General features: G+C 36.5%; 3 protein-coding genes across 5 annotated transcripts in view; 2 read left to right on the top strand and 1 right to left on the bottom strand.

Annotated features, from left to right (window-relative positions):
- The window catches only part of LOC148736313 (uncharacterized), a 7,039-nt gene extending 379 nt beyond the window's left edge, over positions 1 to 6,660 (top strand). The window contains exons 1-6 of the mRNA XM_088751599.1: positions 1 to 298; positions 636 to 730; positions 1,387 to 1,543; positions 3,934 to 4,003; positions 4,562 to 5,044; positions 5,630 to 6,660. The exon at positions 1 to 298 is cut by the window's left edge and continues 379 nt beyond it. Of these exons, the coding sequence (XP_088607725.1) occupies positions 1 to 298; positions 636 to 730; positions 1,387 to 1,543; positions 3,934 to 4,003; positions 4,562 to 5,044; positions 5,630 to 5,727 (1,201 nt within the window). The 3' untranslated portion in view covers positions 5,728 to 6,660. The remainder of the gene's footprint in view (positions 299 to 635; positions 731 to 1,386; positions 1,544 to 3,933; positions 4,004 to 4,561; positions 5,045 to 5,629) is intronic.
- Positions 6,661 to 7,238: 578 nt separating this feature from the next.
- On the top strand, positions 7,239 to 23,314 carry LOC148736314 (radial spoke head 14 homolog). The gene is made up of 10 exons (XM_088751600.1): positions 7,239 to 7,415; positions 8,049 to 8,154; positions 9,112 to 9,198; positions 19,207 to 19,268; positions 19,632 to 19,781; positions 21,356 to 21,504; positions 22,113 to 22,229; positions 22,375 to 22,486; positions 22,774 to 22,836; positions 23,054 to 23,314. Exons 1-10 carry the CDS (start codon positions 7,323 to 7,325, stop codon positions 23,138 to 23,140), a joined length of 1,026 nt encoding a protein of 341 aa, XP_088607726.1. The 5' UTR covers positions 7,239 to 7,322; the 3' UTR covers positions 23,141 to 23,314.
- LOC148736315 (sodium channel modifier 1-like) lies at positions 21,538 to 26,957 on the bottom strand. Of its 3 annotated transcripts, XR_015998271.1 has the most exons (5): positions 26,621 to 26,957; positions 26,370 to 26,440; positions 25,281 to 25,369; positions 23,241 to 24,941; positions 21,538 to 23,127 (listed from the first exon to the last, which is right to left on the bottom strand). XR_015998271.1 is itself a non-coding variant. In XM_088751604.1 (4 exons), exons 1-4 carry the CDS (start codon positions 26,669 to 26,671, stop codon positions 24,358 to 24,360), a joined length of 795 nt encoding a protein of 264 aa, XP_088607730.1. In that variant the 5' UTR covers positions 26,672 to 26,957; the 3' UTR covers positions 21,538 to 24,357. The 3 variants fall into 3 exon arrangements, 2 of the variants coding, with proteins under 2 accessions (XP_088607730.1, XP_088607731.1); XM_088751604.1 differs by having other exon boundaries at positions 21,538 to 24,941; XM_088751605.1 differs by lacking the exons at positions 25,281 to 25,369; positions 26,621 to 26,957 and having other exon boundaries at positions 21,538 to 24,941; positions 26,370 to 26,597.
- Between the last annotated feature and the right edge of the window lie 686 nt (positions 26,958 to 27,643).

Consider the following 27,643-nt stretch of genomic DNA (forward strand, 5'->3'; position numbering starts at 1 on the left):
TTGGAGTAAAGTTCTAATCAATGCAACTACTCAGTGTGAAAAGCTGACTGATAGTGGAACACCCATTGCGGAATACCTTGAAATTGAATTCGTGGACTTTCGAGCCCGCTACGTGGATACTGAGGATGATTTTGATGATAAATTTTTGACTCTTGAAACTTTTCATCCTGTGCTCATGCGCCAGCAGAAAGACCATGATCTGGTTTCTGTTGCGTATATGTCCATCTTGGAACTGTGGCCTCTCTTAGTTTTGTGTTTTTCGTGCGCAGCTTTATCAGGAATGATCATCTGGCTTTTGGTATGTATGGTAATTCACATTTTGAGCGCCAGAAAACTGAATCGGAAACGCGTGATCAGGGCGGACAAATTCTTTTGTATATATTGCAAAAACAAATGTTTTCAAAAAGATGACATGGGTAGCTTTAAGTGTCAATGTTTTAACGAAATTAGCAATGCACGATTCTATTCTGGTGAGACATAAGCAGGGGTAAGCAGTCTTAGATGTGTTAAATAAAGACATATCAAATATAAAATTATTGGAGCAATAAAAAACGTGGATAAGACGCCGCAAAAACCGTAACCGTTTATTATCAAAACCACTGACTAATTGTCCTTTTAACTTTTTTTCGTTCAAGGATCATCGATCGAATCCGGAGACTTTCTCCAGGCGATTCTGGAAGGGCTTTGGAGACGGATTGTGGTGGGCGATGGTTACCATGACAACAGTGGGGTAAGTTTGCCGACCAGGATAGAATTTTCCAAATGTGATTTTATGGGGATTGTTTCTTTCCTAAACCGTTAGGAGTGCTAGTGATAATGTTGGCTGCTAACCCTTAGCCCTTGGCTAGAGGATGAGTGTATTATCTGGTAATAAAGTTAGGAACGACACATGTCTATACCTGGTGACTGATTTGATCATCTGTTCTTCGGCTCTATAATTCAGTATTCTTTTCCTAGAATGCCAATGACGAAATGGGCAGATGCAAATTCAGACGGCGATCGCTGTATGCCTCGTTCGGCTGTGGGCTTCGCTGTAATATATTTCAAAGAGACTCCAGAGCAGATTCTTAAGCCAAACTCTATAATTTATAAAGGAAGAAATGAAAATAACAAAAAAACGTATTTCCTTTCTAGCATCAACTTCGCAAAAAGAAACCTTTCGAAAAATTTCAAGATATTTTGGTTCAAACGTAAATTGGTCACCGTAAAGAGATCTAAAGCTGTCGTTTCGAGCTATAGCCTTTCGTCGAACTGAATCGAAAATTGGTTGCTAAGTATAATGATTAAACAATCTATTTTCATCATACTCAAGGCAAAACATCCCTTTCATTAAGAGATCTTTCAGCATTCGTCTCCTGTACTGTATCATTCATCCTTGTAAACTAGGTATGGTGACAAAGCTCCAAAGTCCTGGTTTGCTCGTCTCTTTGGTATTGTGTGGATGATAGCAGGAATAGTTTTATTGTCCATGTTCACGGCTCAAGTGTCGTCTCGCTTGACAGCTCAGGAGCTAAGGAGCGAAGACCATTTGTTTAACAAAAAGGTAAATTATGGAAGGATCATTATCCTAATGCTAATATCATTATCGCTGCTGTTATTGCTACTACATTACTTCTACTACTACTACTACTACTACTACTACTACTACTACTACTACTACTACTACTACTACTACTATATATATTACTATAACTGCTCCCCTTTCCCATGAATTAGGCCAACGCCTTCAAAGTGGTCAAAAAGCATCATTGGGGTCTCCTAGTGAGAACAATTGACCGTTACCTGCCAATCTTTCTCTATACTCCGTGTGTCCTCCTTTTATTTACTTTTTAGGAAAGGGATGTCTAAAATTTTTTACATCTCGAGTTTTGAGAGCGGCACTCCGTTTCTAATAAAGGAGGCGATAATGTGAGCGGTATCTTTTAAAGTCGGTTCTGTAATTCCAATTGTTAACTGAGTACGTATGACATGGTGAAAATAAAAAATGTCGAATTATAAACGAGTGGGCATTTTCATCAATTGCATAAAATTTATCTTTTAACTGCATCTGCCGATGTCAAAAACAAGAGAAAATTCGTGTATTGGGCTTTATGTCGGAGCCGTCATCATTTAAAATTAATTGTAGAATATTGACAATCTAGTCAAGATGCTTATTTGCAATCCATTAGCGCTCAAAGCGTTGCGGTGAGCAGAGAACGGATGGTTTTCGGCAGCTGAAAGACGTTATCATGCTCTTTTTTCCAAATTATGCCACCGTTTTTTTTAAATTATGCTCTTTGAAAAAATGCAAATAAGTCCAAAATATATATTTTTTAACTAGAAGCCGTTCGTCTACAGGAAAGAAACGCAACAAATCCACACTTAATTTCAAATAAACATGTGGTTCAGGTTAGACGCGGGCTCAGTGCTTCACAGTGAACTACAAAAGCTACTAGTTTAACTAAAACTTTAAATATCGATTAAGGTCACCAAGTGCTTGGGACTAGAGACAAAAAATTATCAAATAATGGCATGAAAAATGAACTGATAATTATCGAAATGCGCAAATTATGCTAGCATTGCTACTTGTCAGAAATTATGCCAGTTCGCTCGAATTATGCCAAAAATTATGCTAGCATAATCTATAAATGCCTACCCGTGACATTGATGAGTCTAAGAAAAAGACTCGTTAAAAAATGTACGTGTATCTACAATAGCTATAAGCTGAAAAAAAAATGTATTTAAAAGAGTATTTGAAAAAGACTAAGAATTATTACGAAGAATTTAAAACCATTTATACCATCAGCTACAATATAATCTAGTCAGAGTACGAATCACAAGTCAATGAACTTAACCTAACTTTCCTAAGTTGAGTAAGAGAATTAAGGTTGGGGGCCTCTCTAACATGTGAAGGTAAATTATTCCAGAGACGGAACGCAATATACGAGAAAGATCTGTGTTTATAACTAGTGTTGGTATTGCTCTGGCGTCTTGTTTGATTAAATCAGACAGTTTTGAATAAATTGTTATTTCAGTTATTCATTTGGCAAGATGCCAAAGAACTTAAGTCCAGCTGAAAAACTTTTTTTAAGACTTCAAATCTAATGCTTACGTTGCTCAGGTGGACCTAAATAGCAGGACCTAAATAATATACTAGAGCGACAAAGAAAAAAAAAGGAAAAAAAACAAACAAACAAACACTGCGTTTTCTTAAAAGAAAAAGAAAAGGCTTTGAAAATTTTGTAAATTTTGGGTGGGCAATATTTTGGCCGCATAAATTTCTTATTCATTAGTATGTTTATTCACTCACCTATTTATCGAGCATTTTAGGCAATTTTTTTTTGCATTGTATTTCTTTCCAATATATGAGTTTCGCAAAGCAATCTTGAGCTAAGGACCCAGCGTAATATTTCGATTTCAAAAATGGGTCCCCAAACGTTTTTTTACCGAACTCAACATGCTAAACAAATTTTGCCATCGATTTACATGTTAATGCAATGTACATCCTTTCATACCCCCAAAGTTGTTTAACAGAGGGCGCGGTGTTAATTTTGCACGTTGTGACATTAATTCCGAGGAAAAGCAGATTCTTCTTTTGTATAGTCTGTTTCTTGTCTATCTAACGAATTTATTTTTTCATATTTATATTTTCGAAGACAGACTCCACCGTCGTAACTGCTTTTAAGAAAATGTACTCTCAGTTTTTTCCAATAATGAAAAAAATGTATTTTCAAACAAATATCTAAAACTTCGTTAAGGAACATCGCGAAAAGTGTTTATTTTTCTAGCGTGGCATAAGCTTAAGGCAATTCAAGTTAGATACCACAGCCTTTACTCAACACATTCAGAAATTGCACCATACAATAGCCAGTTTAACTTCTGTTACGCCCGTTATGTGCAACTCAGTCAATAAAGAGGTCTTTATCAATGAAATATTTTTCCTTATTTACTCAGATTGGAGTTCCTCCTGTATTCAAAGAATCGGATTATACTTACTACCAGATGCCAAACTCCATCCTCATAGGTAATTACCCTTTAAAAAAAAAACAAAAAAAAACCACTACTTTATAATAATGCCTAGCAAGCGAAGGGGTGTGTGTATGTGTGTGTGTGTGTGTGTGTGTGTGTGTGTGTGTGTGTCTGGGGGGGGGGGGGTGGATTAGTTTCTAAAGAAACTGTGGTGCTGCGTAGGTAGGAGTAACAAGGTCATTTTGGCTTTATCAACTGAGTTGATAATGTAAGTTTGCCACCGTAAAGAGTTTTAAAACTGACGTTTCGAGCGCCAGCCCTTCGTCAGAGCGAATGACGAAAGGCTACCTAACGCTCGAAATGTCCGCTTTGAAACTCTTATATTGAAGGAGTTGCCTTTCGGATCTTGACTTGATCTCGTTCTATCTCAAACGCTTTAGATGAAATATTTAATTTTTTACCAGTGAAAATTTCGCTGATCTTCCTCAGTCATAGCTATCCTTGTTCCTTTCCGGTTTATTCAAGCTGTTCGTTGTATTTCAACTCGATAAAGATCGAAATATGTACAGAATGTCGTAATCACTAATGTTAGTTTTCATTGGTTTGATTGTAGACACTGACAAATCCATAATTTCCGCCAAGAGCCTAAAGGCCGAGGGCCTCGATTCCGTCGTGGTGTTCCACTGTAATATCAGTGACAAAGATGCCAAAACCTGGGAAGCTTTGAAGTTTCTTCCGCTCTGCGACATCGGTGCCACTTTTTTCTTCGATGCTGACTTCGACGAGGTTACTTGGGATGCGGAGGAGCGTTTTTTTAAATGCCTTAAGTCTAAAGTACAATCAGCTCGCAAACACATTACAGAACTTAAGCGAAATGTAACCGGAGAAGGCATAAAATCACACTCTTGCAGAAAGTTTATAGAGCAACACGACATCCTAAAGTTTCGCTTCAAGTGGGTTTACTTCTCTGGCCTGTCACAGTACCTTATTCCCTTTGGCGCACTTATGGGGGCAATCGTACTAGCGTTTATTTTTTGTTCTATCTATGATTATTGCTCCCGTGAAAATAATATGAGGATAAGCCTGAGGAGAGGAGGTGAGTATAATTCTTTAAAAATCGCGGGCGTACAGAGTCATTTCGAAATATGTAAAGGTGTACTTTCAAAATTCTTCTTAAGATTTTATGGTAGCAGAAGAGGAGCCTGATAAGCTGAGGCTTGTTGTTTACAGCGAAAATTGGTTGACATCTTGCAGTCTTTTCGTACAATCTCGCACTTCCTCCCTTCCTCCCCGTTTCATTCCTTAGTGAGCGGCGTGTCGAGCGCTATTTCTATCATTTTATAGAGCCAGCCATATTAGACCTTCTCTTCTTGGTTATGATCTCTTTAAAGTATAGATGTGGTATATGTTGAATTTAGCTACATGCATTAGCTCTCTCGCGTTGCCGTGGAATCCGTTGTGGACATATTTGCAATTTACTCCGCGTTATCAACTAATCGCACTGTGTGGTTTCAAGCCTCACAACAGATAGCGGGGAAATAAAGATACAAATTAGATACGAATCAGATAGGATAAGGGCAGGTCCCCTTGTGTCTTTTCCTCAGAAAATTTTGATTACTATCAATCTTATATCTTTTATATCAATATCCATCTTATATCTTTGTTTTATATTTTTCTTTAGAGAACTGGCTCAAATCTGAGGCAACTCAAACAAGCCGCAGTTCTCAAAAATCTGGTAACGACTACAAAGAGGTTATGACTGCCAATAGCAAAGTGTAACTTTAAGGAGTTGCTGCATTGACAAGTAATATTACAGATTCGAAATGCAATAGTGGATGGATTAATTGCGTCTACAATGGAACTGCTAAAGCTTTGTGTTCTTGCCATTTGATCATTAAACTTTTCCGGCTGAAATTACCGGATTTTACAAGGTTTATAAGTAATTAATAAATGAAAATAAGTAAAGAAATAGTTTCAACGAGTTTTTCTTTTCACTGGGAATACAAATGCGTACGTTTTGTACACACCCAAGCTCAAATGCGTTCAGAATTTCAGTCAAATTTAAGTTTGTCATGACAACCCGTAGAAACTGACAAGTACGAAAATTTAAAACAATTGCAAATGATGGAGTGAGAGGTTCTCAAAGCGGAGTATGGTCTAGTATATATAATTTATTAATAGATGACAAGTTTATGAATTGAACAGTAAATGATTTAATTTCGTCCGAGAAGTGACAGTGTTAGCATACTGTGTCTGATCGCCCGGGTGAGAGTTGACCTGGGACCGAAGAACTGTCGCAGGTAAGAGTGACTGACGTTTTGACAACCTTGACAAAAGTCACCATCAGAGTCGAGTCGGACTGGGGAGATCTCGGATCTCGTCTCTCTCCATCCTCTTCCCACACCGTCCACTCTAACTCTAAGTCAAAAATGGCCGCCAGCATGTATCCGACTAACTCGTCCTAATAGAATGCCTGTATTGATCACCCGTACGATTAGACTGCACGGTCAAAAGGCAAACTAATCAGTGGTATTGATAACATTTTAGTAGGCAATTTTCAAAGGTTTTTGGATTGTTAAGTAACCTAGAATAATGTTAAAATGGACTTCAAATTTATCCGTTTCCTTTGTAATTGTATTGCAACGGATGCTATCTGATTGCTAATAAAACGAGTATATCCTCCAAAAGGGGAAATAAACCTTTGTAAAGTAATTGTTAGAGTATTGAGATGCTCGTTAGAGCAATATAAGGATCAGCTTAAAATCAAGTTTAACTCTACAAGGCGGTGAATCTATAGCTACAGGATTGAATTTCAAAAGACTTGTTTTATTTCCTTTTCAATTACACTTTACTTTAAATTTCAACCTCCTATTTCTGTACCATATGATTATTATCTCGGAATAAAAAGCCGTAATGCACATACATATACACACACACATTTAACAATATTTTTCTTTTCATGAACTGCAATAAACAATGTTGTGATCGAAGCTGAAGTTTCCCTCTAGAGCAAAGAGAAAAAACAAACAAACAAAAAACAACAACAAGAAATAAACAAACAAACAAACAAATGACACACGACTAAACTGCAGTGGTCAGACAAAAAGGGTTGTCTTCTATTACTTTTTTTCAATCCGCATCTCTATTGTGCTTCTCTGTATATATTTCCAAGAGATCATAACCTCAGCTTGATTCTACCCAATGTTTCGTTCAATGTTTCACTCTTCGCAAGTAGTCGAGGAAAGAACCGGGAACGAGAAAAAAAAAAGATAGGAAAAAGGACTGGGTCTCGCAGTGGTTACTTAGCAACAGCAGACCGCCATTTTTGTTTTGTGGAGGTTTAACAAGATCGAGAGCGACTCTTCATTGATAAAATGGCTCATACTGTCATATCCATGAAGTTACCCCCAAATATAGATCCTACGAAAGCACGTCTTGCTTATGGGGGCCGTGCACTACCAAAACTAGTGAGTGTAATCATAACGTTAATCATTCAGTTGCAATGCAGTTGTCGCGTCGCATACAAATAACAATTTCACGACTTGTCGCACTCGAATCGCGCGTGCAACTAGTTAGCTTAGAACCTCGCATCACTCCAGACTGAATTTCGTCAGTAGGCCTACATGTTAAGTAACTCTGTAGTAAATGCAAGAATTTCAAGTAAAGGGTTTTTTTAATGACTGTTTTACTGAATCACCCTCTTCAGTTTTGCGTCCTTTATGCCTTAACATCAAAACACCTACAGTGTGTTTTCCATACTGCTCTACATGCATTTTCTTTTGTACGTGAAAGGAGAATTTGTTTAACAGTCAAGAGCTTTATTGGTTGGCGATCATTTCCTTTGTTCTTATGACCTAAATGTCTGCTTGATGAGCAGTAATTCTGTAAGGATAAATTAGATACAATTGTACTAATCTTTTTTAACTTGCTTATAATTTTATCGAACCCTCTCTCAGTGGTTCGAATCCCGTACAGGCCTGATTTTTTTCAGGTCTTATTTTCGCTATTGTATAAATAGCGCTCTCTACTGCGAGTATCGTGCATCATACGAATCCTCTCTCTTATGTAGAAACGCTAAATAAATTTGACGATTCCTTTAGAACCGTGAACTTAACAGTTCTGACCTGTTGACAAGACAAAGGGCACTGATGTCACTTTGTGATGTGATGCACAATCCTGAACACATATCTGAAGGGTTAAGAGTTGGTAAGTGAGACTAAAAATGTGAATTGGATGTTTAAAGTATGCTTATTTATGCAATGAAACTGTAACTATTGCTTACATCTTTGCAAAGAACAACATTTTCAAAAAGTGTTGTCTTGGGCACTGGTCTAGTGCTTCTCGCGGCTTTGTAAAGAACAACATTTTCAAACAGACTTGGGCACGCACTGGTCTTTTCGCTCATATTGCTCAAAATAGCACACAGTTTCTATATCATGAAGTTACTGCATGTACAGTACTTGATTGTGTCCTTCCTACCAGCAGCTTTACATTATTACTTTCCTGATCAGTTCTCACTTATCTTAGTTTCTGGACAGTTGAACCTACAGTTACTGCTCAAACTGAAGTTGACTGTGACCCTTGAAAGTTGATCTTTGCTCCTCGTTTCTTTTAATCCTTGATGTTACATGTATATTTTGAAGAACTTTGAGGATTATTAGTCTTGAGATAAGTTTCAAGACATTTTAGACCATTTGAAAAATTATCAAGTTGACTTGGAAATATAATTCTAAACTAGGAAACAAAGACATTTCTACACCTTTAATTTTTTTCGTCTACTAGAAGGTTCTTATCTTTTGTAAATGCATGTCATTTCATGAGATGAAATTCAGTATAGAGTGCATTGTGCCTGCTGCGGCAATAGAAGTTTCTTCATAACACATATTTTTTTTTCTGAAAAAACTCAACTGATAGTTTGTTTACTGTTTTATCTATTTGTTCTTGCCACTACTTACAGACAAAATTAATGCTTTTAAAGACGGTGACCCTCTAAGTTGTCTCCTGCCTGAAAGTTGTTCACATTTTTGGGTAATAATGCTTGTCCAAGTCAGCTCAGAAAAAAAAAAAACAAACATAATTTTGGTATCATTTTAGGTTTGGTTTTATCCTTGCAAATCTAAAACCTCTTACTGGTGTATCTGTTGGTCAAATTGTAATTTCTAGGTATTTGTGCAAGTTTAAAGTCTCTTCTCAAAGACCCTGATGGTACAATCAGGCACAAAGCAACAGAAGTGCTTAGTATTATAGCAGGTATGGTGCAAAAGAGTTTAAGTCTGCATTTATTCATTTAAGAAATCTACCGAGGTATAGGGCGCGCATATTACAATCATTATGATGTGAGACATTATCTCTGTGATGTACACAGTGATTAAAGTTTTCACCTTTCAATAATTTGCTCATCTACACTTTAGATACATGCATGTACTTACTGCAACTCTAATCTACGCAACTTGTACAGTATTTATTTAACAATTATTGGATGAGGTTGAGTATGGTAGAGATGATTGTCAAGGCCAAAGTTTGTGTTATCTGCCAAAGCAGAAGGCAAAGGTGGATAACACAAAGTTACTGCCTGACCCTGGTGAAAATCTTTGGAGGATCTTTAAGGATCTTTGAAGATCTTAATGAGGACCTTTGAGGATCCTCCCAAGGATCTTCAAGAAGATCTTTGACAAATCTTTGAGGATCTTAACAATTCTTGTTAAGATCTTCAAAGATCATTCATTTTCTTGCCAAGATCGATCCTCAAGGATCTTTCATTTTCTTGCCAAGATCCTCAAGGATCTTGCATTAATTCTTGCCAAGATCCTCTTGAAAGGATCTTTCATTTTCTTGCCAAGATCCTCTTGAAAGGATCTTTCATTTTCTTGCCAAGATCCTCAAGGATCTTTCATTTTCTTTCCAAGATCCTCAAAGATCTTTCATTTTCTTGCCAAGATCCTGAAGGATCTTTCATTTTCTTGCCAAGATCCTCAAGGATCTTGCATTTTCTTTCCAAGATCCTCTTGAAAGGATCTTTCATTTTCTTGCCAAGATCCTCTTGAAAGGATCTTTCATTTTCTTGCCAAGATCCTCAAGGATCTTTCATTTTCTTTCCAAGATCCTCAAGGATCTTTCATTTTCTTTCCAAGATCCTCAAGGATCTTTCATTTTCTTGCCAAGATCCTCAAGGATGTTTCATTTTCTTGCCAAGATCCTCAAGGATCTTTCATTTTCTTGCCAAGATCCTCAAGGATCTTGCATTTTCTTGCCAATATCCTCTTGAAAGGATCTTTCATTTTCTTGCCAAGATCCTCTTGAAAGGATCTTTCATTTTCTTGCCAAGATCCTCAAGGTTCTTTCATTTTCTTTCCAAGATCCTCAAGGATCTTTTATTTTCTTGCCAAGATCCTCAAGGATCTTTCATTTTCTTGCCGAGATCCTCAAGGATCTTTCATTTTCTTGCCAAGATCCTCAAGGATCTTTCATTTTCTTGCCAAAATCCTCAAGGATCTTTCATTTTCTTGCCAAGATCCTCAAGGATCTTTCGTTTTTTTGCCAAGATCCTCAAGGATCTTTCGTTTTCTTGCCAAGATCCTCAAGGATCTTGCATTTTCTTGCCGAGATCCTGAAGGATCTTTTATTTTCTTGCCAAGATTTTCAAAGATCTTTCATTTTCTTGTCAAGATCTTTGAGGTTCTTGTCTAGATCTTCAAGGATCTTCAAAAGATCTTGTCAAGAATTTCAAAGATCCTTAAAAGGTCTTGCATGGCTAGAAAATAGAAGATCCTTGAAGATCTTGACAAGAAAATGCAAGATCCTTGAAGATTGGCAAGGAAATATGAGATCCTTGATGATCTTGATAAGGAAATAGAAGATCCTTCACAATCTTGGTATATCTTGGTGAGAATTTGAAATATCTTCAATGTTCTTGCTCAGACCTTTGAGGATTGTTGCCAAAATTCTTGTTAAGATCTAACAATCCTGCCAAGATCTTTGAGAATCTTCAGAGGTCTTGCCAATATCTTTTGTGGTCTTCAACATTCCTCCCAACATCTTCACAATTCTTTTCAAGATCTTTGACAACCTAGCTTCCAGAGAACATGCAAGGGAAACTCAACAATTTTGCTGCAAATATGTGAGGATCTTCAATAAACATTATTTATAACAATGATAATAAGCCTCAAAACATAATTTATATAAGTTGTTGAAATAATATATATATATTTATTGTGACTAAAAAGAGTTATTTATACCAACCAATAGTATTAAACAACAAGGCAAAGAAAAGGAAAGAAAACCTATGCAAGGAAATTTAACAATTCAGCAGTTTGTGTAGCTTTATAATACAGTGATCGAGGTCTAATAACAAAACTCTTTTAGTGATTTTCTCCTAATAAAATAAACAAATATTTATGTGCATAGCAGTGGATGCAAAAGTTATTCTATAGGGTGCTAACTAAGTAATAATAGTGTTATTAACACAGGGTTAATTAAACAAATATAGCTTCTAATAGGACAGTGGGAAATGTAGAAAAAAATGAAAATTTGCTAGAAGTTGTTAAAATTGAAAGATCTTTAAGTCGAGATTCATGTACACTATATTGCAAGATGTTTTTAACTACAATAACTTATCACACATTGCACAGGATATCCTGCGAGATACAAATACTGAGCCAGCAAAAATCTATTATTAATAATTAAATCCATTCCTAAGATCTTTCAAATAAAGCTGAAAATTAATCAATCAATCAATCAATCAATCAATTTATTTAACGTGGTCAGAACGCTTAGCTAAAAGCTAGTTTACAGGTACGCCACGAAATAAAAAGAAAAAAGGAAATTATAAAGCCTTGTGAAGGTATATAAATTTAAATAAATTAAGAATTAAGAACTAGAATATATAAAATGTAAAATGTAATCATTAAAAACAGGCTAATATTAAAATATAAGAATTTAATAATGTAGTCAACGAGTTGAAATATAATTAAAAATAGATCCTCACCGCTCTAGAGTCCCGTGAGATCTAATGTTTTTAAGTAATTTTTAAAACTGGTAAATGTCTGTATCTTTCGAGACTCGTCCGGTAAAGCGTTCCATAGTTTCGATGCAGCATATCTCCATGATCTTAACCCGAAGGTTGTTGATTTTACTTTTGGGAGGTCCAGTATTGTGGTGCCCCTAAGATTATAAGTGGAGCACCTAACTGTTATAAGATCACGTAAGCTTTTTGGTCCTGCATCACTAGTTAATATCTTAAAGACAGTGGACAAAATTTTCGCTAATCGCTGTTCACGAAGACTTGAGAGACCGATACGCTTACAAAGTTCCTCATAAGGCGAGGACTTATCTCTAAAAACAAAACGGAGCGCACGTTTGTTCACCAACTCTAACTTGTCAGCTGATTTCTTATTACAGAAGTGCCACGTTTCGGGGCAGTAATTAAAGTGTGGTAAAATGAAGGCTTTGTAAAGATCCCTTCTAGTCTCGAAAGACAACATTTTCTGCATCCTTTTTAACACAGCCACCTGTTGACTGACTTTTCTACATATTTTAGCAATGTGGTTTTCAAAATTCAATTTATCATCGATTGTCACGCCAAGAAGTTCCATTGTGTTGGATATGGGAAGTGGTGACTCCTCACACTTAAACACTGGTTCATCAGTTCCTTTGTGTTTTCCCAACACCATTGCCTGGTATTTTGAACTGTTCCTCTTCATACCATTACACGTGAACCATATATCAGCACTAATAAGATCGTTGTTGATTGTTTCTTCAATTTTGGAGAGTTGATTGTCGGCGTAAAAGATTTGAGTGTCATCAGCGTAAGTGGACAGAGTGCACTTCTCGATGACATATGAAAGATCGTTCATGAAGATGTTAAATAGTAAAGGGCCGAGGATGGATCCCTGTGGTACACCATTGCAAATAGGTTGCCAATTGGACAGTGTATTCCCTAGTCTCACTCTTTGGAATCGATTTGATAAATAATCTTTTATCAGGGTGGTTGTTGCTTCATCTGCTCCATATTCTTTTAATTTCAAAACAATCAGTTCATGAGGTAAGGTGTCAAAGGCCTTGGACAAGTCCATAGAGACCAGACCGATCAATTTGTTGTTATCAATTTCTTTTTTCCATTGTTCGGTTAGACTAAGAAGTGCTGAGTCGCAGCCGTGATATTTCCTATAAGCAAACACATATTTGTGATAAATTTCTTCAAAATACGGGCTTATTCGGCTTCACTAGAAATCTAGAGGTAGATTCCGTATAACACTCTGATTTATTTCTTATCCTGATAGTCTTTCTGTCCACGAATTACAGTGTTTTGATAATTTATCACAAGATATTTCTTTTATATATACAAAGGTCTAAGGTAATTACTAACTATCTGCTCTACTTCCTGAAGACCAACCTTTCTATTATAAGTGATCTTACTCACATTTAACTGCAAAGGTATTCTAACTTATTACTAGAAATTGGAGGATTATACCACAGTTGAAAAACAATGGTTAGGAATGAGTTACTAATTCACTCCATACAGCGTTAATCGCATCACATTCCAAAACGATGAGTATATAACCCTTAAAAAGCGTCAAGAAAAGGAATGAGAAGGCATACAAAATTATGTGGGCTTAAGTGCCATAAATTTACTGTTATTTACAAAAGTTTCTCACCGCATAATTAGCATTCTGTATATAAGGTATGTCTTCCATTGGAATAACCACTGTCTGATGATTGCGAAACAATGAAACTTATACGAGTCATGGAAACTTTGTTTGCATGGTTGTTGATTTTACTATTTCTGATACAATGAATATATGAAGTTCATATGTTTTGAACTGCGGTTGTAGATATGTATGATGCACGATCCTTGCAGTAGAGAGCGCTATTTATGCAATAGCGAAAATAAGACCTGAAAAAAATCAGGCCTGTATGGCATTTGAACCACTGACATCTGCGATACTATATTCATTGTATCTGATTTATCGTAACGGGTTTATTACGAATCAACTTAACAGCCTGCTCCCAGTTGGCTTGTTAGCTCAATTGGTATAGAGCACTGCACTAGTATCGCAAAGGCCAGTGGTTCGAATCCCGTACAGGCCTGATTTTTTTCAGGTCTGATTTTCGCTATTGCATAAATAGTGCTCTCTACTGCGAGGATCGTGCATCATACGTATTTACTATTTCAATTTATGCTCTACTTTATGTATTGAGCACTATACAGCCAGCTAAAGCATCTCCTCCAGATAAATTTACTGTTAAAAGTTTTACAAGGGTGGCGCTCTCTCAATAGGAATCTTTGAGCTGATAATGTAAAACAATGAAAGAATATCTCAATGAATGTGCATTGTTTCTAAATCCTTAGTCCATTTTTCATTCAAAGTATATATCTGACAATGAATAACTTACAAAGTTCTTGCAGGCCTCTTGATCTCGATCCATACGTCTTTCACCATCCTTATAATGATCTCTATGGACAAATCCATTAATGTTCTTTTGAAATACGTCTTGCCAATGAAACGAACAACAAAATGTTTGTTTCCATTCAAAAAAGTGCTCCTGAACTGCCTAGAAGCGACAAACAAGGTCCATGCTTGGTGAAATGATTCAACGGTCAAATTCAAAATGGCGCCTTGTAAGAGCAAACATCACATGACCAAAAACACTGCTGACCACTGATTTGATGCAGATCTTTATGTATGCCGACGCGACAGAGCTGAATAATGAAATGCTATGTCAGCGGGTATGTGGTCAACAACACGGGCTCAAGTGTCCTAGGTCTAAAATTTAGTGAAATAAGCGGAAAATAATAAGGGCTGACCTTTAAGACCGAGAAACTCTGTTCTCGTCGAAGGCACTTTCCTATTTCCAAAGGTTTAAAGAAGAAAATTAATTTTTGAAAATTTTTAGGGGTTGTACCAAATTTTTGGAGGTTGTTATGTAAAAGAAAAGCAGCAAGGAAAACGACACCTCAAAGCAACAGAATAGGAAATCAACCATGCGAACGACTCAAAATTTGTGTTTCTGCGGCAAAACCTCGTGCATGCATATACGTTATTCAGCTCTGTCTGCTGACACAAAATTGGCAGTTGGTTGTGCATTTATTGTTATCTTCCCCAATACTCTGTAATTTTGTTAGTGCCAAATCACCAAAGAAATTAAAAATGAAGATAAAAACCAAAGTTTTCCAAGGAAGCTAAATGTTTCCACTTAAATCTTTGAGGACTCTAACAAAGATAACAACATCTTTGAAAGGATCCTTTAAGATGTTTGAAAGATCCTTGTTTTGTTCTAAAGGATCTATCTTCAAGGATCCTTGCACAGATCTTGTGGAGATCTGGACAAGGATCCCTGTGAGATTCTTATCAAATCCTCAAGGATCCTAGCAAAGATGTTGATAAGATTTTTGAAAGCATCCTTTTAGGATCTTTAAAGATCCTCATTTTTTCCATGAAGATCTTGAAGTATCCTAAAAACAAAGAGCTTGATAAGATATTTGAAAGGATCCTTTGAGATCTTTGAAAGATCCTCATTTTTTCATCAAATATCTTGTAGGATCCTTACAAAGATCTTGAAAAGATCTTTATATGGATCCTTGTAAGATCCTCATTACATCCTTGAGGATCTTAGCAAAGATCTTGAAAAAGATCTTGGAAAGGATCCTTTAAAGATCTCTGAAAGATCCTTGGTTTTTCTTCAAAGATCTTGTAGGATCCTTGCAAAGATCTTGAAAAGATCTTGATAAGGATCCTTGTAAGATCCACATTAAAGCCTTGAGGATCTTAGCAAAGATCTTGAAAAGATATTGCAAAGGAACCTTTTAAGATCTTTGAAAGATCCTTGGCTTATCTTCACAGACCTTGTAAGATTCCTTGCAAGGATCTTGCAAAGATCTTTCAAAGATCTTGATAAGGATCGTTGTAGGATCTTTATCAAATCCTTGAGGATCCTAGCAAAGATCTTATTAAGAACCTTGATAGGATCCTTTTAAGATCTTTGAAAGATCCCTGTTTTTTCCTTTAGGGTAATTCCACAGTATTTTGGACATAAAGCTTTAAGAAATAAAATTGACCAAAAGGACTATTAAGCTCTATTTCTGTACTGGTTAAATGCCAAATTTGTATAAAATGATACGTTTGAGATGTCAGCACTGTAATTTTGTGTCATAAATTATCATAAATTAACCTTGATACCAAAAAAGCTGTCACGGAGGGGACATACACTAAATAAATATTGTAGATCTGTCTTGAGAAGAAATCTAATAATAACTGTCGGGACATTCAGTTGTTTACCCAGACTTCCTATGTTATTAAATTTGTTTCTTGCCTTGTGCGAAAGAGATGTAATGCTTTGTCCAACGTTGAATTGTCCCTTCCGTGCCAAAAATACCCACAAAAATTATGATCTTTCTAAAATAAATGGGGATAACTGCAGAAACTTCTGTTAATTATTGAAGTATGGGCTGACAAACTCAAAAGTGGTAAAGAGTTTCTTCCACTTCTTTTTCCTTTTAATTACTTTAAAAAGATAAAAATGTCACAGAGGGGAACTTTTGTCACAGAGGGGACATTACTGTTACAGAGGGGACATCACTGTAATGAAGAGAAATTAACTGTCACTGAAGATAAATGCAATGCAACAAACTATACTCTCCTCAATTAAAAGAGAAATTAATGTAACTATTGAGTTTAAAATTCAAGTTAATTTTTGTCAAAAGTGGATGCAAGTAGAACATTTTTACTGTCAAAGAAAGAGTTGCACATTTCATGACTAATACATGAACAAAAAGTAAAGGATTCTGGGATTGTAGGCTCTAAGCATGATCACCACAGCACTGGCAGTTGCTTTAGAGCTGAAATGAGTTCTAAAGAGAGGTCAAAGAAAGACAGAGAAAGATTGAAAGAAAATGATGAAAATTATGAGATGGTTAAAAAGAAAGATTGAGACCGAAATTTCATGTTGATCATTCTTGTCTTTTTCCCCCTTCAATTCATCAAGAACAAAAAACACTTTTTCTATATGAGTGCAGCTGGCAGTTTTGTCAAGCCCACCCACCAAAGAGCTGTCTGTAAGATGTGGAGTGCATTGCTTGTGGCAGATAATCAGCCTAGTCCAGGGGACTGGACCTTTCATGTAAACAGTTCTAGTGATATACAGCAACAAGAAACAGATTATGATTGTGGTGTGTTTGTTTGCATGTTTGCAAGAGCCCTTGCTCTCTCCAGTCCTCTTGTCCTTAACAAGGACATGGTGGATGTAACGAAATCCATTATTCATGATCTCCATGTTCAACATCTCAGCCCAGTACCATCTAAGGGGGTTGAGGTGGGGATGTACTTTGCTGTAGACTATGTCACAACTTTTTACTTTGGCCGGGTGATTTCTGTGGAAGATGGCTTTGTAGAATTCAAGTTTTAACACAGCATAAGCTCTGCCATGCACCTATGACTGGCCAAGATGAGATGACATGGACAGGGTACATTGCAGTTGTATTTTTTATGGTACTGTAATGCTGGAAAGCAATTGCCCATTTACATTTTCAGTGCAAGGTGAAGTTGAGAAAGTGCACCTGTTTTTCATAAAGCAGGACTAATTCTGAGCACAAGAAAGCCAATGATAACTGTCGATCTTTTACAGCATTTATGAAAATGAGATTTGAGCTTTTAGAAGGTTTATTCACTTAGAGTGTACTGGATTTCAGACCACTTTAGTATGAACTGGATATTGTCAACAGTTAGCTGTACAAGTGTACATATACAAGTGTTAAAACTTGTAAGTCGTTATCACCTCTGAATCTGTGGCACTTTTGTTCAATATTCAGCTTATATAATTATTATATTAAACATCTTGCATATCATGCACGCATGCATATTTGCAGTCTACAATGCAGTTTTAAGCCTTTCTATTAAGAGACAGAGACAGAGACACAAAACCTTGAAATATCTGAGTTGCTTACATTTTTAGTTATACATGTAAGTTTTAAAAACGTTATATATGTTTTTCTATGCACCAGGTCTTATTGAACCATTGGTGTTATCTTGAGTACTTTACATGAACCTAAAGTTTCCAAATAAAAACTAAAAAAAGAAAAAACGTGAAGGTTTTTTTAAGAAATGTGTTGTATCATATGAACAAACAGCCTGACACAACTTTCCAGAATACTTTCCAGCCATAAATTAAATGTCTTTAAAGGCTTGACAACACGTACGACAGCCAACCTTTTTGATGTGGTCAAGCTTTAAAGAGTATCTTGAAAAGAATTGAATTAAACTGGGGCTGTGAACTCATATTAAGGCTGGAAAATTGGTTCAAATTGGTTCAAATTGATCACTGCTGCCTATTGGACAAAAGGTCCCCTCTGTGACAGTCCCCTCCGTGACAGTAACCACGAGCACTTACTGTTCCTGTACAATGTAAGAGAGGAGGAAGGCCTTTTCCATTTAAGGCAGTTGTATTGTTGATTAACATCTAAATAAACTATGTACTAAATTATTGTTGCTGCCATTATACATTCACAGAAATCTGAGATTAAATTTTAACTTTCAGTTTTCATAGTTTCTTTGGTCCCCTCCGTGACAATCTAAATAAATGACTAATTCCCCCCAAATGTGGAAGAAGTCGTTTGGAAATAGTTTGATTTAAAACAATCATTAGCTGTTCTATCCATTAGAAGTCCTCAGTGAACTGAATTATATTAAGCTGGGGAGCTATCCATGATATTCTCCTCTGAATTGTCCCCTCTGTGACATGCAAAATACTGTGGAATGACCCTTTAGGATCCTCAGAGGATCTTCATAAAGTCCTTGAGGATTTTATCAAATTATTTTGCATATAAAAATCTTTGAAGATCCTTAAAAGATCCTTACAGGATCCTAATTGAAGGTCATTGTCTCTGAGGGTCCTTGGCAGGTCTTTGACAGTTCTCAAAGATACTTAAAGATCCTGTGAGGTTTTTCACCAGGGGAGGCCTTGATAATCATTGCTATCATGTGAAAACCGAATCCAATAATTGTTTTATTATCAATGCTTATTTGATTGTCTGTAGGTATGAGTCACTTCTACATAATATAAAATCTGTTGTCTGTAGGTATGAGGTAAGAGAATGTATTAATAATAATATTAATTATTGATCTCATTTGTAGGACATGCAGTTGGATGACGTCAGGTATGACGTCAGGTATGACGTCACTTCTACATAATATAAATTCTGTTGTCTGTAGGTATGAGGTAAGAGAATGTATTAATAATAATATTAATTATTGATCTCATTTGTAGGACATGCAGTTGGACGAGATGCATTTGTGGATAACAAAATGATTGTACCATTATCAGAACTGGTAATTTGAATTGTACTAGAATGAAGGCTTCAAGGCTGGGCTTCTAATATTTATCCTTCAACAACTAGTCTGGCCTTTCACATTACATCCTGAAATTTTTTGACAAGCCTCTCTTCTCCTCTGACTTAATCCTTACAACAAAACTCTGTGTCGATCAAAACTCACATGTTGTGGGTACAACTTACCTAGTAAAGTGACTCATCTGTTTGATATCTTACAGTAAATCTTTATTGACTTCATGTGTCCTCACTTATACCATTGTTGTATGTAATATACTGTACAGTACATACAGTCATGTGTTTTTAAGAGTCGACTTACTATTTTACCATTCTTTTAATGAGGTTATGTAATTGCAAATTATAGTTTGATGACAACTTCTATCAGGCCAGAAGGAATGCTCACAAGGCCATAGAAATGTGTGTGCACATGAGTCCAGGCACTGAGGGAGTTGTTCATGCAAAGCTTGTCCCAGTGTTGGTCGGAAAACTTCTCAAAGAGGAGGATGAGATCAAGGTGCGGAAAAACACGAAACCATTTCAGCATATTTGACAATTGTTCTAAACTTATTCTCTCAAGTCTTGTACATGATGTACAAGACTTGAGCTTCATTTCAATTCAGAAGTCAGTTACAAAGAGCTAGATATGATATTGCACTTTGTTTCTTTCATGAGAAACTGCTCAATTTGTAGATGATGATCAAGGCATGAGGGAATCTATTTTGGTAATTTTAACTGTCAATGTAAGCTTTGGCATATTGCTTGCGGCCCTTTCACAGAATGGTTACCTACCTTGTAACGTCGCATACAATGTACAGTGCATCTCCCAAGTGGTACCATTGTTTAAGAATAAATTATCAAGTTTTGCTTTGGGGGTAGGAACAATTCCCAAATTTATGAAAGGTTGTGAAGGAGACTATGGATTGGTAGGAATTAGACAAGAAAATATTGTCTACTGCCAATGAAATGAGGCTAATTAAGTGTCTCTTACATGTACATATTGTCTGCAAGGTGGAACCAACTTGGTGTTGGTGGAGGAAGGGGGAGTGGGGTTTCAGGGAGGTTTGCTGGTGCTTTATGATATGCTTTCATTACTTTGCTGTCAGTTGCTACATGTGCCTAAAGTACGGTAGCAAATTAAGTGAGAGCACCCTCCCACTTTTGGAAGGGTAATTTAATTTAATTTGATTTAATTTATTAGCTTCCTCGACAGGCAGGGACTCCGCAACAGCTTGCGCCAATTACTGCAGGCTCTAGTACCCACCCATCCCACCCCAGGGGAGGATATCCACCACACAGTGATCTCGTGTGTGGGAAATTAACGTCTCCTACCCCAACCCTGCAGGAGATGGGACCTATGGTTTATTCATCCTCATCTGAGAAGGGTATATTCATTTTACACCCTGCTTTGTAAGTCATAGTGTTAGGTTGACAGTTACTTGACCCTGGGGGTGGGCTGTACACAATTTTAGCTAACATGTACACAGTCATGTATTTACCATATTTACCCTTGGTTAGCTTCTTGCTGCTTTGAAGAGAATTCAATCCTCCTCCATAGCCACACCCGTACCTACCCCCATGGTAGACTTGTATACAGTTTACACTTTACCTTATACCCTCCAAATCTCTTAACCCTTCTCTGCCATTGGCATATATATACGTCATGAGTTGTGTGACTGGACAATGTATGATATTCCTGAAAAGCGTGGTTGTTGAGCTGAACAAGAAACAGTTCCTTATGGTCATCAAGGGGTATTTTTTGCCTTGTACCTGTGCTATCAATGCACAACCTCTTTGGGATTGTCTCCAGCTCCTTGCTTAGGGATCTGAACTGTATCTCAAAGAGTGACATGTTGCAGTGAGAGAGAGGCCTGATGACTTTTAACAACTATAACAGTACTGTACCTAATACCAGTATTTATGGAATTGAAGATGAAAATTATTGTCTTTTGGTCAAACTTGAATTTTCAATAAAAATCCAATATGGCATCCAGTTGGTGGCTACAATAAGGTGTGGTAGGGAAGGGGTTAACCAAATTGATGTTTAGCTGCATGTACATGCATACTATATCTGGCACATTTTCCTTATAGGAACTTATTTTAGACACCCTCCATTACTGTATGACTATAGAAACCCAGTCTGCACTAGATAGTGGAGCAATGGAGGGTTTCACAAAACTACTGTCCCACAAGACAGCAACAATTAGAGCAAAAGCTGCCAGGGATGTCATGGATTTAAGGTAAAACATGCTGATCCAAATTACCATTGATACATGTGTATTTCTTTCTTTATTGTGCTTGTTTTTATATTTTTGTTGTTTGGTTAAAAATGAAAACTTTAATTTCCTCCATCAAATATAATCAAACTTCAAAACTGCATCTTTCAAGTCCTTGTTAAAAAATTTAATAAAAAAAAAAAACCATCAAAGAAGGTCAACATCTTTCAATGATATCAAAACACAGGAACAAAACCTTTAGAACTCTCTGAAACACAGTAAATGTTTCCTATTAGAGGTCTAGAATATAATGCAGGGAAGCAATTAAACAATATTTCAATGCAGTCACTCCATCCCAGCTGTATTTACAAGTCTATTAATCTTGCATGCTGTTGAAAAGTACAGTTAAACTGACTGTAGTCTAAATGTCCAATCGTTTTATGTGGTTGACATTTCTTAACCAAATTGTAAGCATCTGTTGATGTAGCTTTAAGAAATCATTCAATTTTTTATCAGAATTATCTTTCAATTGAAAATTTGTATATTAGAATCATTATGGTAAATCAAATCATGAGTTCTACAAATTTAGCTGCAACGTCTATGAAATGAGAAGTTTCCTTTCAATATGACAGTTTTCCTCTTGATGGCAAGGACAAAGCAGTCGATGTTGGAGCAATTCCTGAACTGGTGTCACTTCTTGAAGATGCTAACAGTGATGTTAGAGCACAAGCTGCTGGTGCCATCATGACGTATGTTGAACTTTTTAGTTGCTCATGGACCGCTTAATGCTATAGATTGTTTCAACTTTTTTTTTTAGTAACAGGCTGTGATCATGATACAGATAAGTTGTACTGCTGTAGTTGTGTACCTCACAATAATTTTCATTCTTCTTAGAATTACAATAACAACCAAAGGGAAGTATGCAGCAATAGATGAAAAAGCAATTCCTAACCTTGTGAAATTGCTAGATGACCCTGAAAGTGAAGTGAGACTCAATGCTCTCAAGGTATCAGTATGTAAAATACTATGTACAGCTTTTATGTGCAGCAGTGTGTCTCCAAAAGTGTTATCCAATTTCTTGTGTTACCATGAATTTCTTTCCTTGGCTGATATATCACAGGTGGTGTCATAATGTGGGTAGCCAGTGAAAAATTGGTTCAAAAATTAGTTGATCTCAATTTTGAGTACGTAACTATGAGAACAGTATTAACTGTTGCAACTCTGTAGACCTGGTTTGATATTGTTATAGCAAATCTTTTCTGACTGTTACTCTTATTTTTGATGTACAAATAGGCAATCACAACTCTTGCAGAAGCCCCAATTGGTAGAACAACATTGCTGGCTTCAGTTAACGAGGTAAGAGTCTCTAAGCATATTTGAAGGTAAAAAAAGGTACTGCCTACTCTGTTTACAATGTGCCTTACAGATGCCACTGGCCTTGTGTTATTATGAACCTTCACTTTGCCAGCAGAGTTAAAAAATTTCCATGTTGATGCTCAAGGTAGTCAATCTAGTCAATTTTGATGCAGTATTATTCAAGAAAGAACTTTTAATAATAATTCTTTCCTCATAGGTATCAAAGCTTATTCAGGATCACGACAGTCCAGCATTCAGAAAGGCTGCACAGATAGCTGTTGAAGTCATCACCTGGAAACCATGATTGATTGATATCAATTAATTTTATTATTGATCCAAAAAAAACTCTTGTACAGTACTCTGTATAGATATTTTGTAAATAGTCTCTTTGTAAAGTTACTTACATGTTGTGTATACAGTACTGTATGTCCTTGGTCCTTTAAAACAGGAAAATACAAATAAACTAGTTTGCAATCATTGTAACCTGAAATTGTTAATATAAATAATAACAAATTGATATTTTACATCACTGACGTATAAAAAATGGCATGACTCCTGACAACCAATAGGCCTTATATACACGAGTGTATTCTTGAACAGGCGAGGAACAAGTGAAAATTTTCCTCCCTTCCAACTTTTTTTGGTAAAATCTTGGTTAAACAGTGCTGTGCCTACAATTAAAATTCTACTCTTTTCCTGTGGACAACTGAAAAAGGACAATTACATCCAGAATGAAGCATTCATGTCTAATACACCCAAACTGTCATGATTCATCTACAGTTGTTGACAAATCATCACAGCAGAAGTCAAATCATGTGAACTAACATACTGGCAGTCAAGAGGTGTAAGCAATATATAACATTATGCTCATGGTATGCCAGAAGTCAAATTGTGTGTAAATATAGCGGAAGTCTAGGAGTGCGCACGTGAGTAATGAGTGAAAATGAGTGGCATGTTATGAGAACATGAGAACATGAACCACGTTAAACCAGAAGTCTATTGTTAGAATATCATGAACAATACAGAGTAGAAAATGATTTGGGTGTACTGGACAACCCTCAAATAAAGGAAGAATTAAAGGAATTACTTGAAAAAAAAAGTCATTTCAATTTAGTAATTCTGGAATAAAGCATGCAAATGATACAACTGACAGAACATAGTACTTAACTGATACAGGCCTGCATGTGGTGCCTGATGAAACCACTGCAGCATTACTGGTAAACTGGTGCTGGTAGCTGGAAAACTCAGAGAAACTGGTAATGCGTGGAATATTAGATTCTCTTTCGATCTTTTAATTGGTACAGAGCTTTATTTATCTTTATCAACTCTTGCATGAACCAGTAAACTGTGCCATAACACTACTCAAGTGTACAAAATGCATTGTGCAAAGGGCTTTTTTGTAACATTCCCAGACCCCTCAGTTAGAGTTCTCAATTGCTTCATAAGTCCACTAGCACCAAATTGTATCTGCTTGTGCTCTTTAGATTCTTGTGGGCTATTCAAGCTTGATAATTACTCTAATTACATTGTCAGATCATGTGACAGTGTTGGAGGTGGTGGTGGCTCATCTTCATCAGAATCAAACTCAGCATTTTCATCTTTTTGCCACTTTCCATCCAAGCCCATGATCCATCCTGCCTGTCGGAGGCGGGAAAAGTGTTTCCTCCTGGCCAGCTCACTGGGACTTAACTCTGTGTTTTTCTGACTTTTTGAGCCAGGTGTTTCACTTGATGGCTTCACAGATTGTTCAGTTTTTTCCAAATGATTGCTCTCTGAGTACTTCACTGAATTTGACAAGTTTTTGTTTGATTCTGCAGTCCTCTCTACATATTTATGACCTGCTTTGTCATTACAGATGCTCGTGTCAATGGGTTTTCTGCACTGAAAGAAAGGCAGCTGTTTGGATGTCCTTCCTTTGCTTTCGTCACATTTTATTATGCTTTTTGAGCCTTGAAGGGCCAACTCCTTTTTTTGTTGTGTTATCTTCAGTAATGGTGATTCATCTTCAATGGCATCATTCATAACCCCCTCCATGTATTTCATGTGTTCTCTCTTTTGCCATATTTCAGCATCTTCCATCATTTTCTCAAGTCTTACTTTGGCATCTGGAAGTCAAAGGGAAATAGAGCTATAGTTGAGTATGGTTTTAGTAATAAAGGTTACTAATCTATGATTGGTAGATAAAGTAAAAAACTGACAGCTTTAGGAAAAGAAAAAATAGGTTCAACTGAAATAGAATTCATGATGATGATAGCTCAGCTTGTCAAAAGATCTTTTGCGATTATGGAACAAATGTTATATACAAAAGCAAACAAATAAAAGGGAAAAACAAAAAAAAATGCATATATATACAAACATAACTAAACCAAACAAATTCCAGTTAACATAAAATTCACTAACATCTCATGTTAATTTAAATTTCATTAGTTTGTTTTTGCACCTACATGAGAAATGTTTCTTTCCTTGCCTGTGAATTCTGAGTACAGCAACAGTATCAAAAATGGGACAGTGTTTACAAACAAGACAAGCAAACCTAGAAAGAGCAAGAAAGAGTTAAGAGTAGATTGGCAACAGAGTATTACAATTTTTAAAATGCATTTCATTACATGTTTAATAAGTACTAAGAGCATGGGAATACAGCCTTAAGGAATTGGCAAGGGAAATAAGATCCATACTTCTTATCAATACATCCTCCTAACTCAGTTTGCTAAACATTGCTTTTAACTATGTGAGTTTGGAGAATGATTGTATTGGATCAACTAGTTATCCCCTAATTGATAATACTCTTTATTCACATCACTTGTCTGCTTGATGTTATATTAAATTTTTTTTCTTGTAAGGAGAAATTTTTTCTCTTGGTCACTTGCTCATGAGAGCTGTAGGATCATAATAGTGGGGCAGAGCCCCATACCCATGGAATATGGTCAACCTCTTTTCGTTTGGTTGTCACGTGACTGACCAAGCGTACGTACGTACACACGTACGTATGTGCCTTCAGATTGCACGGGTAGGGTAGGGGAGACTATCAAAACGAAGGGAGGGGTGTCTCAGGTAAGTCTTGGCAAATGCACACCTTCTATGTTATCATATATATTACCAATTTGGGAGATCCACTTTTAGGCTTGGCTAAATCTATTATATTAAGGACAGTACATAATATAGATAAATTATATGATCCACTTCTCAAGAGTCAAGGACGACCGACTACTAGATACTTCATCAAATGCAGCTTTTGCTCAAACCTTTGAGGCATTTTTTATTTCATATTTAGCCGCTCAAAGAATGAGCTATGGAGATCTTTTCGGCGAACAAGGATTAGGATCCGGACATGTAGCAGTTTATAATTTTACGCAAAAAGTCTCTTACGTGCCCTACTGTGATCAGAAATTTTGAAAGCGTCATGGGTGGAGAAAGATCGGGGAATATGTACAGCTGTAGAGGGTAAAATAAATCTTAAATTCAGCCGTCGAATTGAGAAATATGTTTCCTCAAGGGCTAAGTGCGTCAAACAAAAGTGAAAAGATAACTTTTACCTGCCATTCTTCGTGAATGTGGCTTCGTCTTCGGGAATGTCTTCCAATAATAATTCGGATACCCGTTGTCTCTATGACAGAGTAAGAGCATGCGATTCAAGATTTATGGTAAGTTTCATATTAATACCATTGTTTCGGTCAGACGAACCGTTCGCAAGCTTGGCCGAAAGATTTGTACATGCGCACTGTCAAAAGGGCTCTGATTGATGAAGAAACACGTTAGAACATTGGCATTTCATGAATGTACGCACCTTTTGTACTCTTAATGCAGTAGGGTCATCGCCAACTCGTTTAAATGACATTTTGAAATTTTAAAGATTCTCGGCTCAACCACTGTGGGTCGAATTTGTGATTATGTCCGATTATGTTCTCCATCGTCCTCCATTCATTCAACAACGTCCGCCATATTGACGCCGGCGTATATTTGAGTTAGCGGCTGGGCTCATGAAGATAAATATTGTGGTGTATCCAGTGCGAAATAGATCTCATGAAAGAATGTCATCAATCAAGTACGTTCAGCTAGAAACGCACTGATCTGGCTCCATTTTCAGATATTCGCTTCCAGTTATACCATAAACTTTGCGGTAAATCTTTTCCCTTAATGATCCGCCGTTATAAAACCGACCCTCCTGGTTTTAATTGTCGAGAACTCGAGGACAAGATAGTCAGGTGAACTGAAACCACGATAAAACCGAATCTATGTTGCCTGGGGTTAGATGAAGATGCACGTATATCTAATAAATTGCAGAACTTTTTTAAAAATGACATCAACACAGTTTTATGTCTAGATCCCTATGAACATAAAATTAGCCTATGAACATGAAATTATAAGACAAACTTATGAGAGGATAGAGACTGACTGAAAAAAAAAAACTGAAAAAAAGCTACAACAACAACAACGTCGAGCATTGCTGGAACGAATTACGATTCAAATCATATTATTTATGAACTTTTTCACCTTTGAAATAGAAATCAAGTACTTTCATCATCTCTATAGGAAGCCAGATAAGTCAACTAACGTTAAAGTCAACTGTTTTACCCCTCTGATCGAGCCTGACGTTTGTTAAGACTTTGTTAAGGTGTATTCTTTCGATTTTAGTAAAGCTTTTCATCTTGTTCCTCATCAGATTGTATGTAATAAGCTAAAATCATATGATATTAACCCTTATGTTATTAACTGGATAACTAATTTCTTAATTGACCCTAAACAGAGAGTCGTAGTTGATGGTGTTACTAACAACAAAGTTCACTGCAATTGGTAGGGGTGTTCCACA

Source organism: Stylophora pistillata, chromosome 3 (genome assembly GCF_964205215.1).
Source record: "Stylophora pistillata chromosome 3, jaStyPist1.2, whole genome shotgun sequence".
Lineage (NCBI taxonomy): Eukaryota > Metazoa > Cnidaria > Anthozoa > Scleractinia > Pocilloporidae > Stylophora > Stylophora pistillata.